This window comes from Anneissia japonica, unplaced genomic scaffold, assembly GCF_011630105.1.
Source record: "Anneissia japonica isolate Jap-2015-1 unplaced genomic scaffold, ASM1163010v1 scaffold288254_len121080_cov147, whole genome shotgun sequence".
NCBI lineage: Eukaryota > Metazoa > Echinodermata > Crinoidea > Comatulida > Comatulidae > Anneissia > Anneissia japonica.
Genome location: NW_022747246.1, coordinates 95,188 through 110,246, shown reverse-complemented (window position 1 = coordinate 110,246; position 15,059 = coordinate 95,188). Strand labels below are relative to the sequence as shown.

General features: G+C 31.0%; 1 protein-coding gene and 1 long non-coding RNA gene across 2 annotated transcripts in view; one reads left to right on the top strand and one right to left on the bottom strand.

The window, feature by feature from the left end:
• The first annotated feature begins 392 nt into the window (after nt 1-392).
• LOC117120447 lies at nt 393-3,209 on the top strand. Its single transcript, XR_004447350.1, has 4 exons — nt 393-472; nt 756-812; nt 1,323-1,814; nt 2,521-3,209. It is a non-coding gene; the product is annotated as an uncharacterized LOC117120447 (long non-coding RNA).
• A 6,684-nt stretch (nt 3,210-9,893) lies between these two features.
• Nucleotides 9,894-15,059, bottom strand: part of LOC117120445 (UNC93-like protein MFSD11) — a 17,942-nt gene continuing 12,776 nt past the window's right edge. Inside the window, exons 7-9 of the mRNA XM_033265470.1 lie at nt 14,690-14,984; nt 13,746-13,881; nt 9,894-12,498 (exon numbers count right to left, since the gene is read on the bottom strand). Coding sequence (XP_033121361.1) covers nt 12,331-12,498; nt 13,746-13,881; nt 14,690-14,984 — 599 coding nt within the window. The 3' untranslated portion in view covers nt 9,894-12,330. The remainder of the gene's footprint in view (nt 12,499-13,745; nt 13,882-14,689; nt 14,985-15,059) is intronic.

The following is a 15,059-nucleotide window of genomic DNA, read 5'->3' as shown; positions in this document are numbered from 1 at the left end:
AGAAAGTTCTGACGACAGGGCGAAATATTCGTGTGTAATAAAATACTTATGTTCCTCCAATACGTCAAACATGTCATTTGATTTTATCAATGTCTCTATTATTATTTATTTTACTAGGAACATACGTGCTCGCAATCACATTGATATATATATATATATATATATATATATATATATAAATAGATATATATATATAATTTTAATTAACCTATGATATTTATGCATTAATCTAATCTTCTTTTAATAATTTCATCTAGAAAATATGAGCCATTATTGAGGGACTTTCAGCTCTTTTTTCAGGCAATGACTTTTTTTGGTTCTTTTCTCTCAAAAAAAGTGCCATGGAAACTTTCAAGTAATTACTTATTTTAAGTCATTATTTTTAAAATAATATTTTCCACGTTTGTATTTTTAGAAACAACTTCCAACGGACCATCGAGTGATAGATCGACCAGCAAGGAAACCATTCATGGTAATGTACCTTGCTGACAAATTAAATTGGACCTATAAATTATTCGTATCATAGCTCCATTACAATTTGTAAATGTGTACCTTTCAATAACGAACCATGTATGTGGTAATGATAAAGAAGAGTTTTAAGTTTTGTCAAACTTTATTTTTACAACAGCGCTTTTAAATTAATAAAATGTACTTGAATTTTATACTACACACTAAGACTTATAATGATATTCTCTTTTAATGTGCAAATGCTCTTGTGAATTGTAGTCTAAAAGTTTTCCACCTTTATATTTCAGCAACATATTCCAACAGACCATCGGGTGATGGAACAACCAGCGTGGAAATTTCTCATGGTAATGTACCCTGATGCTAAACTAACATGAACCTATAATTTGTAGTATAGCTTCATAATATGTTTGTAAAAGTGTCTGGTTTAATAGTAACCTCGTCTGTGTAGAAAAAGATGCAAGAGGGTATAATAATTATCCACACAATGTTGGTAGATATGATAAAATATGCATGAATGAACGTATATATGTATGTATGTATGTATGTATGTATGGGTGTATGTATGTATGGTATGTATTTATGGTATGTATGTATGTATGGATGGATGGATAGATAGATAGATGAACGAATGATCAAATGAATGAATGAACGAGCGAACGAAGAATGAATAAATGAATGAGCGAACTAAGAATGAACGAATTAATGAATCTAATGAATAAATAAATAATTGTATTTTAAGCACTGACATTCATAATAATTATCCCCCTATTGGGGTGTGCAAGTTTTTCCTTTGAGAAGATCAAAATATCATACAGTAAATCATAGTCTAACAGTTTTCCACGTTTATATTTCAGTAACAAATTTCAACAGGTTATCGAGTTATAGAACGACAAGTATGGACACCTCTCATGGTAATGCATATTGGTAATGTATTTGTCAAATTAACATGGACCTATAATACGTATTATAGCTCCATGGTAGTTTTTAAAGGTAGTAAGTCAATCGCGAACCCTCTCGGTGATAATGATGAAGAATGGTTTAGGTTAGTTAATTTAAGTCTAATCTTTTTACAGCATCACAGGTTAATAAAATGTAATGGAATTTGTTGACGGGCAAAGTAGTTTTTGGAGATTTTTCAGATTGCATAAGATGAGAATAATTCCAAGAAGGACATCCTGAGTCATCTACGAATAATCATTTCACCACTGGCTTCTGACGTAGTTTTCATGAAGGCAGGCTTTTCCTGTACGATGGCATACTGGAGAACATGTTGCATTCAATCTTGATAACCACTTGACGAACGAAAAGGATATGTCATAATCATAGGATAATCATATTTTAAAGATGTAATGACCTTTTTAATTTCACGATAACTCACTATAAGAAAATAGTTACTGTTAAGAATCTAGTAAGGGCCTATAAAAATCATTTTAGAGCAAAACGTGCTTAATGGCTTGATTTTGAATTTAGGAGCCTGTGTCGGATCCAGGAATCCGAAATAGAGGGACCCAAGCGACAACTTTTACAGATGGAGGGTTTATTCCACCTCAGCTCCAAAATGGTTGGGGCTGAGGCAAGGAAAGGTTTGATTATGACACCTCTAGATTTAGAGGGGCCCGGGCTATTTAAATCTGCCACAGAGTGTTGTATTCTCTTTTGCATTTACTAGCAACAAGTTCTTCCCCTGTAGATTCCCACCCCTACTTTCAAACCAAATTAAGTATCTATTTCGTCGCCTGTCAATTCTTAAACATGCATTGCCTATCTAAAAAACAATCAAATAGGCTTAACCTGTTTGGAAAAAAAACTGATTTACAGACAATTGCAAAAAAAATTTAATTGATTACCAGCCAATTTAAGGATCTATGGAATAGAATACAAGAAAGGTATAATTTAAATCCCTCTAACTGTAAGTTGATAACTAAAATATACAAGTTACACAATTCAAATATGGAATTGAATTTTCCAGTTATTTTTTAGCTCATTACAGACAGTGCATCTTCAATACGTAATATGTTTATGTATATTCATTTGCTGAACTTTTTTTTACAGGTATTGAATCCAGTATAACGATTGCACATGAATGGACTACAACTACATATTTTATCCGTTCCTAAAGTTGATATTCATAACTTTTTTAACAGTGACGATAGCATCAATCTTTATTTCATGACAAAATCAGGCAGATATTAACTGTACATTAAAAAAATATTGGATTGTTTTTGGTTTCATTGTTCTGAATACACCAAGAATAACCCAAGAAAATTATAAAAACAACGGGTTCTTTTGATGGCGAATCGGACAGTCACCGGAAAAATTCCATGGTTTTTCGAAATTTGTACAGTGTTCTTTAACGTGCACATGGGTCATAAAATTGCACGGTTTAAACGTCTCATCCGATAGACAGTGCGCTAGTGAAACTTACATTTCGGCCCTCCGGTGAAGATAATGATTACAGAAGATAGATTTTAATCCGAGACAAAGTATACCTACAGATATCCAAGTTTCAACGCACACATAGTTGCTATTATGATCTATGCAATAATATATCAACAAAAAATAAGCATATCAACAGTAATATGTCACGTGATTAGATTGTAAAATGTGAAAGGCATTAATTTAATAAATTGTCTTATATCACGTCATGTTTTCAAAGGTTTGTATAATGTTTATAAATTAGTTTCATAAATTACTGTTATTATTAATTATTATTATTAATTATTATCTTGTACTATTATTATTACTATTATTATTAATAATAATATCATCATTAATTATTATTATTATTATTGTCGTCGTAGTAATTGTTAATATTGTTATTGTTATTATTATTATTATCATTATTATAATATATATTATATTTATTTATATATTTTTACTCATTTTTTATTGAATTTATCAATTAATTATCTACATTTATATATCTTTCCTACTCGTTTTCATTGTGTGTGTAATGATGTACGTACTGTAGTTTGTATAATGTTTATAAATTATTATTATTAATTATTATCTTGTAAAATTATTACTACTATTATTATTAATAATAATAATATTATTATTAATTATTATTATTATTATTATCGTCGTAGTAATTGTTAATATGGTTGTTATTGTTATGTCACGTGATTAGATTGAAAATGTGAAAGGCATTAATTTAATAAATTGTCTTATATCACGTCATGTTTTCAAAGGTTTGTATAATGTTTATAAATTAGTTTCATAAATTACTGTTATTAATAATTATTATTATTAATTATTATCTTGTACTATTATTATTACTATTATTAATAATAATAATAATATTATTATTAATTATTATTATTATTATTGTCGTCGTAGTAATTGTTAATATTGTTATTGTTATTATTATTATTATTATTATCATTATTTTAATATATATCATAATTTTTTATTTATTTTTTATTGAATTTATCAATTAATTATCTACAGTTATATATCTTTCCTACTCGTTTTCATTGTAAGTGTGTGTAATGATGTACGTACTGTAGTTTGTATAATGTTTATAGATTATTATTATTATTATTAATTATTATCTTGTACTATTATTATTACTATTATTATTAATAATAATAATATTATTATTAATTATTATTATTATTATTATTATTATTATTATTATTATTATTGTCGTCGTAGTAATTGTTAATATTGTTGTTATTATTATTATTATTATTATTATTATTGTTATCATTATTATAATATATATTATAATTATTTATTTATTTTTACTCATTTTTATTGAATTTATCAATTAATTATCTACAGTTATATATCTTTCCTACCCGTTTTCATTGTAAGTGTGTGTAATGATGTACGTACTGTAGGTTTGTATAATGTTTATACCGGTTATGACCCTAAAAGCTATGCTTGCTTCATGACATTTGTCATGTTATATTAGTATTACTATTTAAATTAAATCTTTATACATAGGTATTTCATCATTGTATGATTGAAAATATGTTTTATGCGAAACAATTAACATGAAATAAATGGTACATGAAAATGAAATAAATCCGGAGTGTCAATCAAACTTAGCAACTGACCAATCAGAACAGCGCTAGGGATATACGCGCGTCTCACAAAACACACGTGTTGTCCCACAAACGCACGTGTTCGCCTATGTTTTAACATTGTCGTCTTGTGGGACCTTAGCAACAATATCCAAGGGGCGGGCCTTAGCGGAAAGGTCCATTAAACAAGACTGATTATGGTACTTTAATCTGAACCTGTTTAAGTGTATTATATTTAAACAATTGTAACTGATGTTGAATGTTTGTTATAGACCTAATGATACATTTATTATTATTAAATAAACAGAAATTTCAATCTGTCTTGATTTTTAACACGAGACCTTTTCGAAGTTTAAGTGTAATTTTTGTAGGAATAACTTTTATATGAACTTGTTTAAGTGTATTATATATTATCAACAGTTATAACTGATTGAAATTGTTTGTTATAGGCCTAACGTTATCTTTTAATTATTATTAAATAAACTGAAATATTAATGTATCTTGATTTGATATTTAAGGAGACTTTTTTCAAAATTTAAGTGTTATTTTTGATTTAGTAATTATAATATTGTTAATGATTATAATGTTAATGATAATGATAAATATAATTATAATAATAATGTTAATAGTAATGATTATAATAACATTTAAACATTTTAATAATACACTTTTAATGATTTTAATAAGGTTAATATTAGGAATATTATTGGGAACTGTTTATTAATCATTTTCTTTGTGCCAGTGATTAGCTCTGTGAAATTTTAAATAAAAAGGATTACAAAAGCTTATTAATAAACTGGTGCTGTGATAAGTGGAAATTTCCAATCCAAGTCTAAAATTGTTATAAAATGGTATTATAAGTGTAACGAAATATAGATTGGTTCATGTTATAATTATCTGGGGTTATTATTACTTCAATTAATACTACCACCTGGAACACAGCAACATTATAACATTAATTAGTGTAAACGTTGCTGTACATATCATCCTGTGTAATGTTTTATATTAGTGAAAAAGTTCAGATTGGAAAGTGTTTATTAATCATTTTCTTTACGTCAGTGACCTAGCGCTAATAAGTGAGATCGTAAAAGGATTACAGAAGCTTATTAATAAACTGATGCATATTTTCATAAGTGGAAATTTACAATTAATACCAATAAGTCTAAAATTGTTATAAAATGGTATTATAAATGTAATGAAATACAGATTGGCTCATGTTATAATTATGTTATTATAAGGAAAATGTTAGTTTTGTGTTAAATTAGCGCCTCATGTACTCTCGCATCGTCACAATAGTATTGAGCCCAAGGTTTTTTCCAGAGGGAATTTTGTCCCCCGAATTGTTATGGGAGGTTTTGATCTCTGGTTTTTTTAAACCTGGGTTCCGACAGTTGATTGATGTGATTCAAATCAAATGTCACGTTATATTCTTTGTCATATATGCTTTGATCAACTGTTATCATGTTCATTTACGATATGTTTAACTCGCTCGCTCAATAGAATAATAAAATCCGAGATAAAAAATCTGTCATCTGTCTTTTTGTTTAATGTACAGGGTTTGCGGAATAGTGTTAAAATTAGACTTAGACAGATACACTAGAATTACTTGTACCATACTACTAAAATAATAACCTCGTGTATTATAAGTAAATGGTAATTGTCAATAATTATAATAGGAAAGACAATGACAATGGCAGTGACGACAATACTGATTGTGATATTGATACCAATAACAATAACGATAAATACGATTGATTATCATCTTCTTATACATTTTGTTTTACTTTGAACGTCCATGCAGATCAGCTCTGTTATTTCGGTAATAATATATTAATAATAACAAAATTAATGATTTGTCATAATAACAGTATTTGTAATAATTATAATAATACACACGGTAAAGTTTATGCTTATTTTCTTAAGCGAATGTGCTAAGAGCTCGATTCTGACTGAAACTAATTTGCTACACAATACGATTAAGATAAATTCATGATTAATTTTTCCTTTTAACATTTAATTTTATTTAACTAGTTTCTCCTTCTAGAGGTTTGATGAAAAAATATATTACAATAATAATTAATAATTTATTTTTAACAATAGTAACAATAAAATAAATTTTAGTAGTAATAGTAGTAGTAGTAATAATAATAATAATAATAATAATAATAATGATAATAATAATAATAATAATAATAACAATAACTATGTATGAATGTTTGCATGCGATGCCGGCCGCTCCCCCTCCTCTAAATTTCTTTTAAATCTATAAAATAATAAGAACAAAAAGCATATTAAAAATTAGGTCTGAGATTACCATTTCCGGCCATGTAGCGGTACAATAATCATAAATTTAGTGAGGCTGAGGTGGTCTAGACTCTCCATTTGTGAGAGTCTTTCCGGGTCCCGGCCTCTTTTTCAAATTACTGGATCCGCCACTGGAATTAATGATTTTATGTGGTCTACGGTATTTATGGTACAGTACCTGTCTATTTAAACACACAAGGATTGTTACACACACATTTTCATCTGCTAAAATGTTACCAGCAACGATGGAGTGACGAAGATGTTTCACAGCTGTGGGCATCAACCTACTGCTCTCTGTTTGAATAGTGGTCGTATCAGAACGATAGCATGCAGTAACAGGCTTGGTCAACTTGTACAAATTCAGAATTTTCTGTTGATTGCCCATAGAACCAACTTATGGCGTTATACAGCACGATTTTAAAACATTTTCATCGTAATAAAACGGCTATAATATTGAATTGGCGAAAAGACGCCAATTTCTAATAATTGTTTATTTTTGTATAATCAATTCATTACACCCCGTTTCTGTGTATGACTTATTTCGTTTTTAAAATTACACTCGTTAAATGCATTACAAATAAATTTGTTTTATTTCTTTCCAAAAATAAATATAAAACTCAACTTGCAGACCGTCACATCCGGGAGGTTTATTTAACTTCAACTTTCGTATTGCTTTATCACATTCTTCTATAGTCACGTAGCGTTCACATACACCATTTTCAGTTAAACTTTGACATCAGCTGACAATATTGAATCATTTGATATGGACATCATGGTGAAATTCGCTAGGCTTACTTTCACCAACACCAACAGAGAAGACTTCTGGGAGAATCCTCCAGATGATGATAATTTTGAGTTGGCAAATCGTTTCCGCATCTGTAACTATTAAAAGACCAGCCTAGACTGCAGTTACAGCAACAGTGTCACAGATCAAGAGAAATGATGGAAGGAACTGACGACTATATTTACAGGTACTTATGTTCCTGTAGAAGACACTGACAATTACCGTAATCCATGGCAATACAAGGGAGCCATGAAAGGTATGTAACTGATCGGTGTTGCCCCTTGCAAATTACAATTTAATAAATAAATAAATTATTACTCGTAGAATATTAAGTAATTCTATTTTTTTTTGTCGTCAGTATCATTATGTTAATTTCATCAAATTATATCTGACAAACTTAACCTAAATAAAACTACAAACAATTAGAGAATAATATTTGTTATAATTATCTAACAAATACATGTTAATGATTACTTCCTAACTCGGGAAAACGTCATTTTCTGACGTAGTCCAACAGCAATGGCGTATTGAATGGGGGATGGGGGAGTGCGACATGGGAGGGCTAGATGATAGAGTGGCGCTGCTGGCAAAATAAGGTGGCATAAGGTGATTTTTAACTACATTGTTTTTGGAAATTTATATTTTTGGAAGGGAACTAAGGATGCAGATTTGTTTTTGTTTTTGTTTTTTTTTGGCAGGGGGTGGGTGGAGGGAGAAGAGGCATGCTCCTCCTACGCACCGCCGTAGATAGCCACTTTCTAAAGGCAGCAGGCCAGACGGATTAGGCTAAAAAAGTGTTGCTACTAGTTGTAGCGTTTGTGATGGTGTGGGGTAACATTTTAAGTTACATATATTTTGTAGGACAGTGTAGGTAGTGTGTCGGACGGCGCCATGTATATTATTTCAATATTCTCTACTAACACGTTTTTGTGAAATAATAAACAAGCAAAATTTGCAACTGAATCATAAAGTATATCCTGCTTTGACATCAGTCGCGGATTCAGCCGGCCCGAGGCCCTTTAAATTTTTACTGTTCGTTAAAGACTGCCTAAACTACCTGCGGATTTGGTTTCTCTTAAATGTATTTAATGCTGTGAAAATAAAAATAAACAAAACTTGGACAACTTAAATTAGTCTCATCGATTTTGAGTGTCATCTATAATATTGTTTTAACTCAACACTGATCCCATGAAAACCACAAATATTTTGACAAGAGATACTTTCGTAAGTACTAAAATTTTAGTCTCATGCAAAATATGTAAGAAAATTAGGCCTATCTCTTAAACATACTTTTCAGTACAATTTACACATTATCATTAAGATAAATGAGACAGGGCGTAAATATAGGAAAAGATAATGATAGAAATTTAAACTTGCCTTCTTTCATTTTAGCACAGCTTAGTTTCAACTTTTACTAAAAACAATATTCTGTATAGGCCTACTACTATTACACTAAAAACACTTTAAAAATGAGTAACTTTGGGGAGTTCGTTGAACACGAAGAGTACTACCATGTACTAGAGGGCGACCTTCAAATAAAAGGCGTTCGTGGCAAATGCGTGCTGCAGCTCTGTAACGCGTGTTCGAGTTTCGAACGCAATTTTGTTCGAGTTCCGAACGCTATTCGATTGTCAATAGAGCGCCCCCTACCACGTGGTAGTAGTAGGCCTACCCATCATGCCTAAACCGGATTTAACCTTTTTCGCCATCTTTAATTGCTACATCGTGACATAGTGTCTACGCCCCCGTTGGTTTTGATTGTTAATATTTAACCTCACCATTAATTTAGGTATGACTGCCCTTGAAAATATTAATGTACACATTTTGTATTAAAAAGCAAATTCATGAGAAACTGCAACTTTACCAGAATGTAACAATAGTAAAGCCCTGTTAAACGACCAAATTATATTTGACAAAAGCATGTGACACATGCCTAAATATGGTCACATCATGACCATATATAGGCACATCATGACTATATATGGGCATACAGTAGGTTTTTTCCCAGAAAACTTGATAGTCTAGGCAAGGATTAACAAAATCTTGAACTAACCCTCTATCAAAATGGTTCTCGTTTTTGTTGTTAATATTCCAATTAAAAGAATTATATTCATAATGCGAGACAGTTTTGCTTGAATTTTGCAATTTGAAGGTTTTAAATATGTTCGTAAATCCATATAATTACAATACTATTGAATATAATCTACACTATTTTGAATATAAAAATATAATTTGCTCATACATCCTTTTAAAATGAATTACTGCACAAAATTACGTAATTAAATGAATGGCAAAAGAAAAATGACTCGTATTATTTTATTATTATATGTTTTATTTTCAAACTGATATAAATTTTGACGTGAAAATAAGTTGACCTATAAAGATGTTGTTTGTTTGGAGATTATAGGAGAGTGGAACATAACTATATGAACTAAGATAAAAGTTTAAAGGCATTTTTGTCAAATATTAATTATAAAATAGGTAATGAGAAATTTTGCAGCTCATAATTTTTTAAGATTAATTGGTCCACTATAAGGGCTGACCAAAAGAATCCAGAATATTGTATTTAGATTGTAGCTGTATGAGAACACTATCAAAATTAAACCACCTTTATGCATAATTATAAAAAAAAAAATTGTAATAATAATAATAAATCTTTATTGTTCTCAAATTTAATAAACACTGGAAATTTGGGCTGGGTCACTGGGGACTCTCGGTAGCCACATTGCAGCGCCACCCGACTTAAAAGTACAAACATACATTAAAACAACTTTAGACTAATTTGTAGGGCATCTGGCAAAAAATAAAGATATATTCCCTCACATTTTTTTTATTTGTAGAGAAAAATGATAGAAAAACCCTTTATTTTAAGTTTTTTTGTTTTTTCGCACCTATTTTTTTCAATGAGTTAGGGGCGGGTGGAGGAGGGCAAACAATTTATTTTTTTTGGCCTTACAAAGGACTGGAATTCAATACTTGGCTGCAGAGCCCTGACACGCAACAGGCAGGAGCCATGCCAATCTGCTGAACGCTCAGCTCTAACACAAAATAACCGACTTATCATCCCTATGCGTATCACCAAGCTAGGTGGCATTAAACTTGATTTTGTTGCCTTCCCTAGTACAGTACAGGATATAACAACATGTATCACTGGATTCATGTTTAAAGGACGGATTAAAAGCATATATTTGTAGTGGATTGATTACACAAATAATCCTTTATTATTTAACTTAATTGTGCAAAGAAGTATGTTGTAAAAGGCATTAACACTTTCATCTTCCTAATAATTATATAAATCTATTTAAAAATAAATATAGGCCTATCTATATAAACAATTCAATTTTAAATAATTAAAATTATTTATTTGTAATTTATATTTATCTTTCAAGCAAAATAATGTAGAGCTAATAAGAGAGGTATACTCCTTATATTTTTAACACATCACCAATTCAAAATTCAAATACTTAATGTAACAAAAGATAAAAATTATAAACAAATTATATAAACGTATTCCCTGAAAATGTCACATGTAATTTTAATAAAAATAAAAGGTATAGTTTTTAAAATTAAGCTTTTATAGCTAAATCTCGGATTTCTGGTATGATAATAGCACGCACATAAAAAATAACAATTAGGATATATCGTAAGAAATTCATTTAAATTATTCGAGGAAGACTGAATTATATACTGTAGTTTGTATTCTCTGACCTGGCTACAGATGACCCCAGATCTATGTGCATATAACCAGTGGCATATAACTACAACTGTAGTGGATACTAATTTTGTTTAATTAAACACAGACAATTTGTACAGGGTGGAATTTTATATGATTCAAAATGATTCTTATTGCACTTTTATTTTGTCAGCAGAAATATTTCTTGATCAAATACAATTAACTGCGCCCTTTTAAGCTGGGCGCTCACGGCATCGTACACGACAAATCCAATTCCACTCCCTGTGAGCGCTAGCCAAAGTGACGCGAGTGGATTTCCCGCACGATTAAAAATCGTAACGGTATTGGGTTATGAGTGAATTTCACGCACAATTAAATTCATAACAGTACTGGGTTTGGTCTACAGGAGTTCGTGCTTTGAACAGGTAATTCCATTCATGGAAAAGCCTTTAGTCATTCAAAACGATCAGTTGCGCGTTCATTGTTGCATTGCGTTTTTCATAGAATTGCGTTGGCATGACGACCGTCGGGCGCAGTAAGTCTCTGGCTTTACTTTTAGTTTTTGGTTTTATTCCATTTTTTTTTAAAGGAGATTTAAAGCATCAACATTTGTTTTTTTTTAAATATTTCTATTAAAAAAAAAACAAATAATATTGGCTAATTTGGATTCAAAATATTAATATTCTGAAATGCAAATTTATTGTGATTCAGTAAAGATAACTGGTTGATAATAAGTGGCATACATTGCAGTTAATTTTACATTTGTGTTGCATGTAGTGAAAAAACATGGACATTCAACATCGAAAGAAAAGTAGATTTTTATAGGCTTAATGTATTATAATTCTTAAAAGGAAAATTATCAATATTTTCTGTCGTTTAACAGTACTATATTTAAAAAAAATAACATGATCATTCAGCCCTCTTATTGGTCCGTCCAGATTTTTAACCAGCGATGATTTGTCACCTCACTGGCTTCTTGTGCAGATGAATTCTAATTGTCCACACCTGATTTTTTTTATTGCATTGATAACACTGTACAAAGATTTGTTCATTGTAATAATTGTAGATGTTCACTCTTTTCCGATCTTGCTGTAGCCATTGTCAGAGGCATCACTAGCTATCCTCTCCACCTTGAAGAAGCACAGAGTGCCCATAGTCCCAAAGATGACCAGTATCAAGAGCTGCCAATGCAGAACCAGATGGTTGCTGTAGAAGAACCCAGCTGCAGCAGCCAAAGACTAATGAGGAATTAAAAACAACATTTGCAGTCAGGAAGTATATGAAAAAAAATGTCACCCTCCAATTAACGACCAGTTTTGGGGCCCAGGCTTCCATGTTTTCTAGCAGCTTTGGTCTCTAATTAGAATAATAAAGATAAAAGAATTTGTTGATTTGGGACAACAGAAAAATGGTCTTTAATTGGAGGTGGTCTTTAATTGGAGGGGTTATTAATTAGGGGGAGAACTGTAATACCAAAAAAGCAATTGTTATAGTTTTAAATCACATGCTAGATGGCATGATTGAGCTTACATCAATGCATGAGAAGATTTGTTTCATAATCTAACCTATGTGTATGGTACAACTGCAATAATTGGTTTATGTCAATCACCTTCCATAGGCTTGGTAAAACAAATGCGAAGGCTATCCGGTCATTCTGACCCAGGCCTCAAAATACTCTTATGCCAATTGTATAAGTTTCTTTTATTATCTTGCTTTCCATTGAATATATGGACCTGAAATTCATCTCTTTAATAAGCGAATTTTGTCAGTTTTGTCAAGTTTGTTTCTTGTTTGCGCATGCGTAAGAATGAAAACATTCACATTACAAGAAGGTAGCACTTGGTGGCTGATCACCCTACGAGCTCATTAGACAGGTATGGCGGTTTCTGTCACAAAGGCAGAATAAAAAAGGTTTGGTTGTTCTTTTTCTCACACAATCGTAAACAAACCGTTACCAAAAGTAATTAAATGTTTCAGGATAGAAAATGAACATTGGAAATAATTTGATGACACCAAAATATAAAACTTTAAAACTGTATTATGTCAACATAAATTTTAAAATGTTCTCAAAAAGTTAGGTTGACATTTTGAAACAAAAAAAAAAAAAAAAAAAAAAACTCCAATAATTAATATTAGTCTAGTATAACAAATAAATTTGATATAATTATTTGCTTATGTGTGTTTGTGTTGTGTGTTGGTCTGTTTGTGATTGTTTTTTGGGGTCTCTGTGTGCTTTTATGTTCAGGCCTGCCCAATGCAAGATTTATTTTAATTGAATCTTCTCGGGCAAGTGCATTCTTCCTTTTGAGTTGTTTCATAAACCCATCGTTTTTAATGATCATCGTACAAAAAAATAAAAATGTTACAATGTTGTAACATTCTTCTTTGAAAAGGATTACTACAATGTGGTTTGTAATGGTATATTATTCATCCATACTGAATTTGATCCAGTTGATTTCTAAGTTATCAAGAAGATATTTCTCACCTGTGTGAACTTAAAAAGCGCAAAAGCCGGAGCACTGTCCTCTGGGAACATGTAGCCGACGATGGAGTAGATTTGTGTATTGAAACAGCTGTCACCAAAACCAAGCAAAAATGCGCAAAGTAATGCAACACCAATGCTGAAAATATAAATTAAAATTAAGGAGAAAAATTTTCAATTTAAAAAAAATTATTTTAGTTTAAATTTGCTTTTGAACACATGAAACGTATGCTCCTATTAGAAGATACTTTGAAGCTTTAGTTTTAGAAAATTCCCAGTCTATAATTTTGGTATGCAATGTTTAGAGGTATAGAGAAACAAGTACAGCAGTGGTAAAGAGTATAAAATAAGAATTTTCCCATTGAGATTCAAACTTAAGATCCACACCCCACCCCCGATTACATACAGCAGCAGTTTAGCGCAGCGGAAATGGTTTGGTCGTCCCAACCTTCAGGTTAGGGTTGCAATCATTCGCTGTGAATTGTTTTTGTGTCCTTGAGCACTTTTTCTACAATGCTTCAATCTACATAGTTGTATCAATGGTCAAGCTCCGTTTCAGCCAGGTTTTCTTAAAATCGCTACAATGTCGCTACAGTATTTTCAGTGCAATTGTGCTGCGTAGCAGTGCCTCCCCGATGCAATCGGGAAGGCTCCCTGATTCGACAAATCAGCATCTCAAAAAAAGCTGTCGGAAATAGCGTGCTGCAAAGCTTTCCAAGCAAATTGCAGTGGACCAGATTATCATACTCTCATCCTGTTCACGCTACTTGAAACAGGGGAAAAACTCCAGCCCATATATGAGCCCCATGGATAGGGAAGAATTTACAGAACAATATATACTGTATGTGGTATATTATATGATACAGTGGCTTTTGTATTTTTTTAATCTATTGCTTAATTACAGCATTACTTTCAATCAATGTATTAATTATATACTGTTTCGATACCTTGGTTGAATATATGAATTGCCCTCGGCTTTTTGAATTGGTGTTTCACTCGGTAAGTTTAGCAGGATAAGGTAAAACGAAATGATGTGTACTACGTAACCCAAAAGCACAATAGGATCACGGCCGTATTTGTTGGTCTTATCACCAAGAATTCCAAATGTAGCGCCCCCAATAATCTCTCCACAACCGATCAGAGTGCCCACTAGTCCAATATAGCCTTTAGCCTTCTCACCCCAGATGCCAACATTTCCAATACTTGTTCCATACACACCACTAAAGAATGTCAATTCAAGACCTATTATAGGAGAAAAACACCAAAATTCTATTGTTATATTTTTCTAAATGTTCATATTTAAAGCCATATTTATAG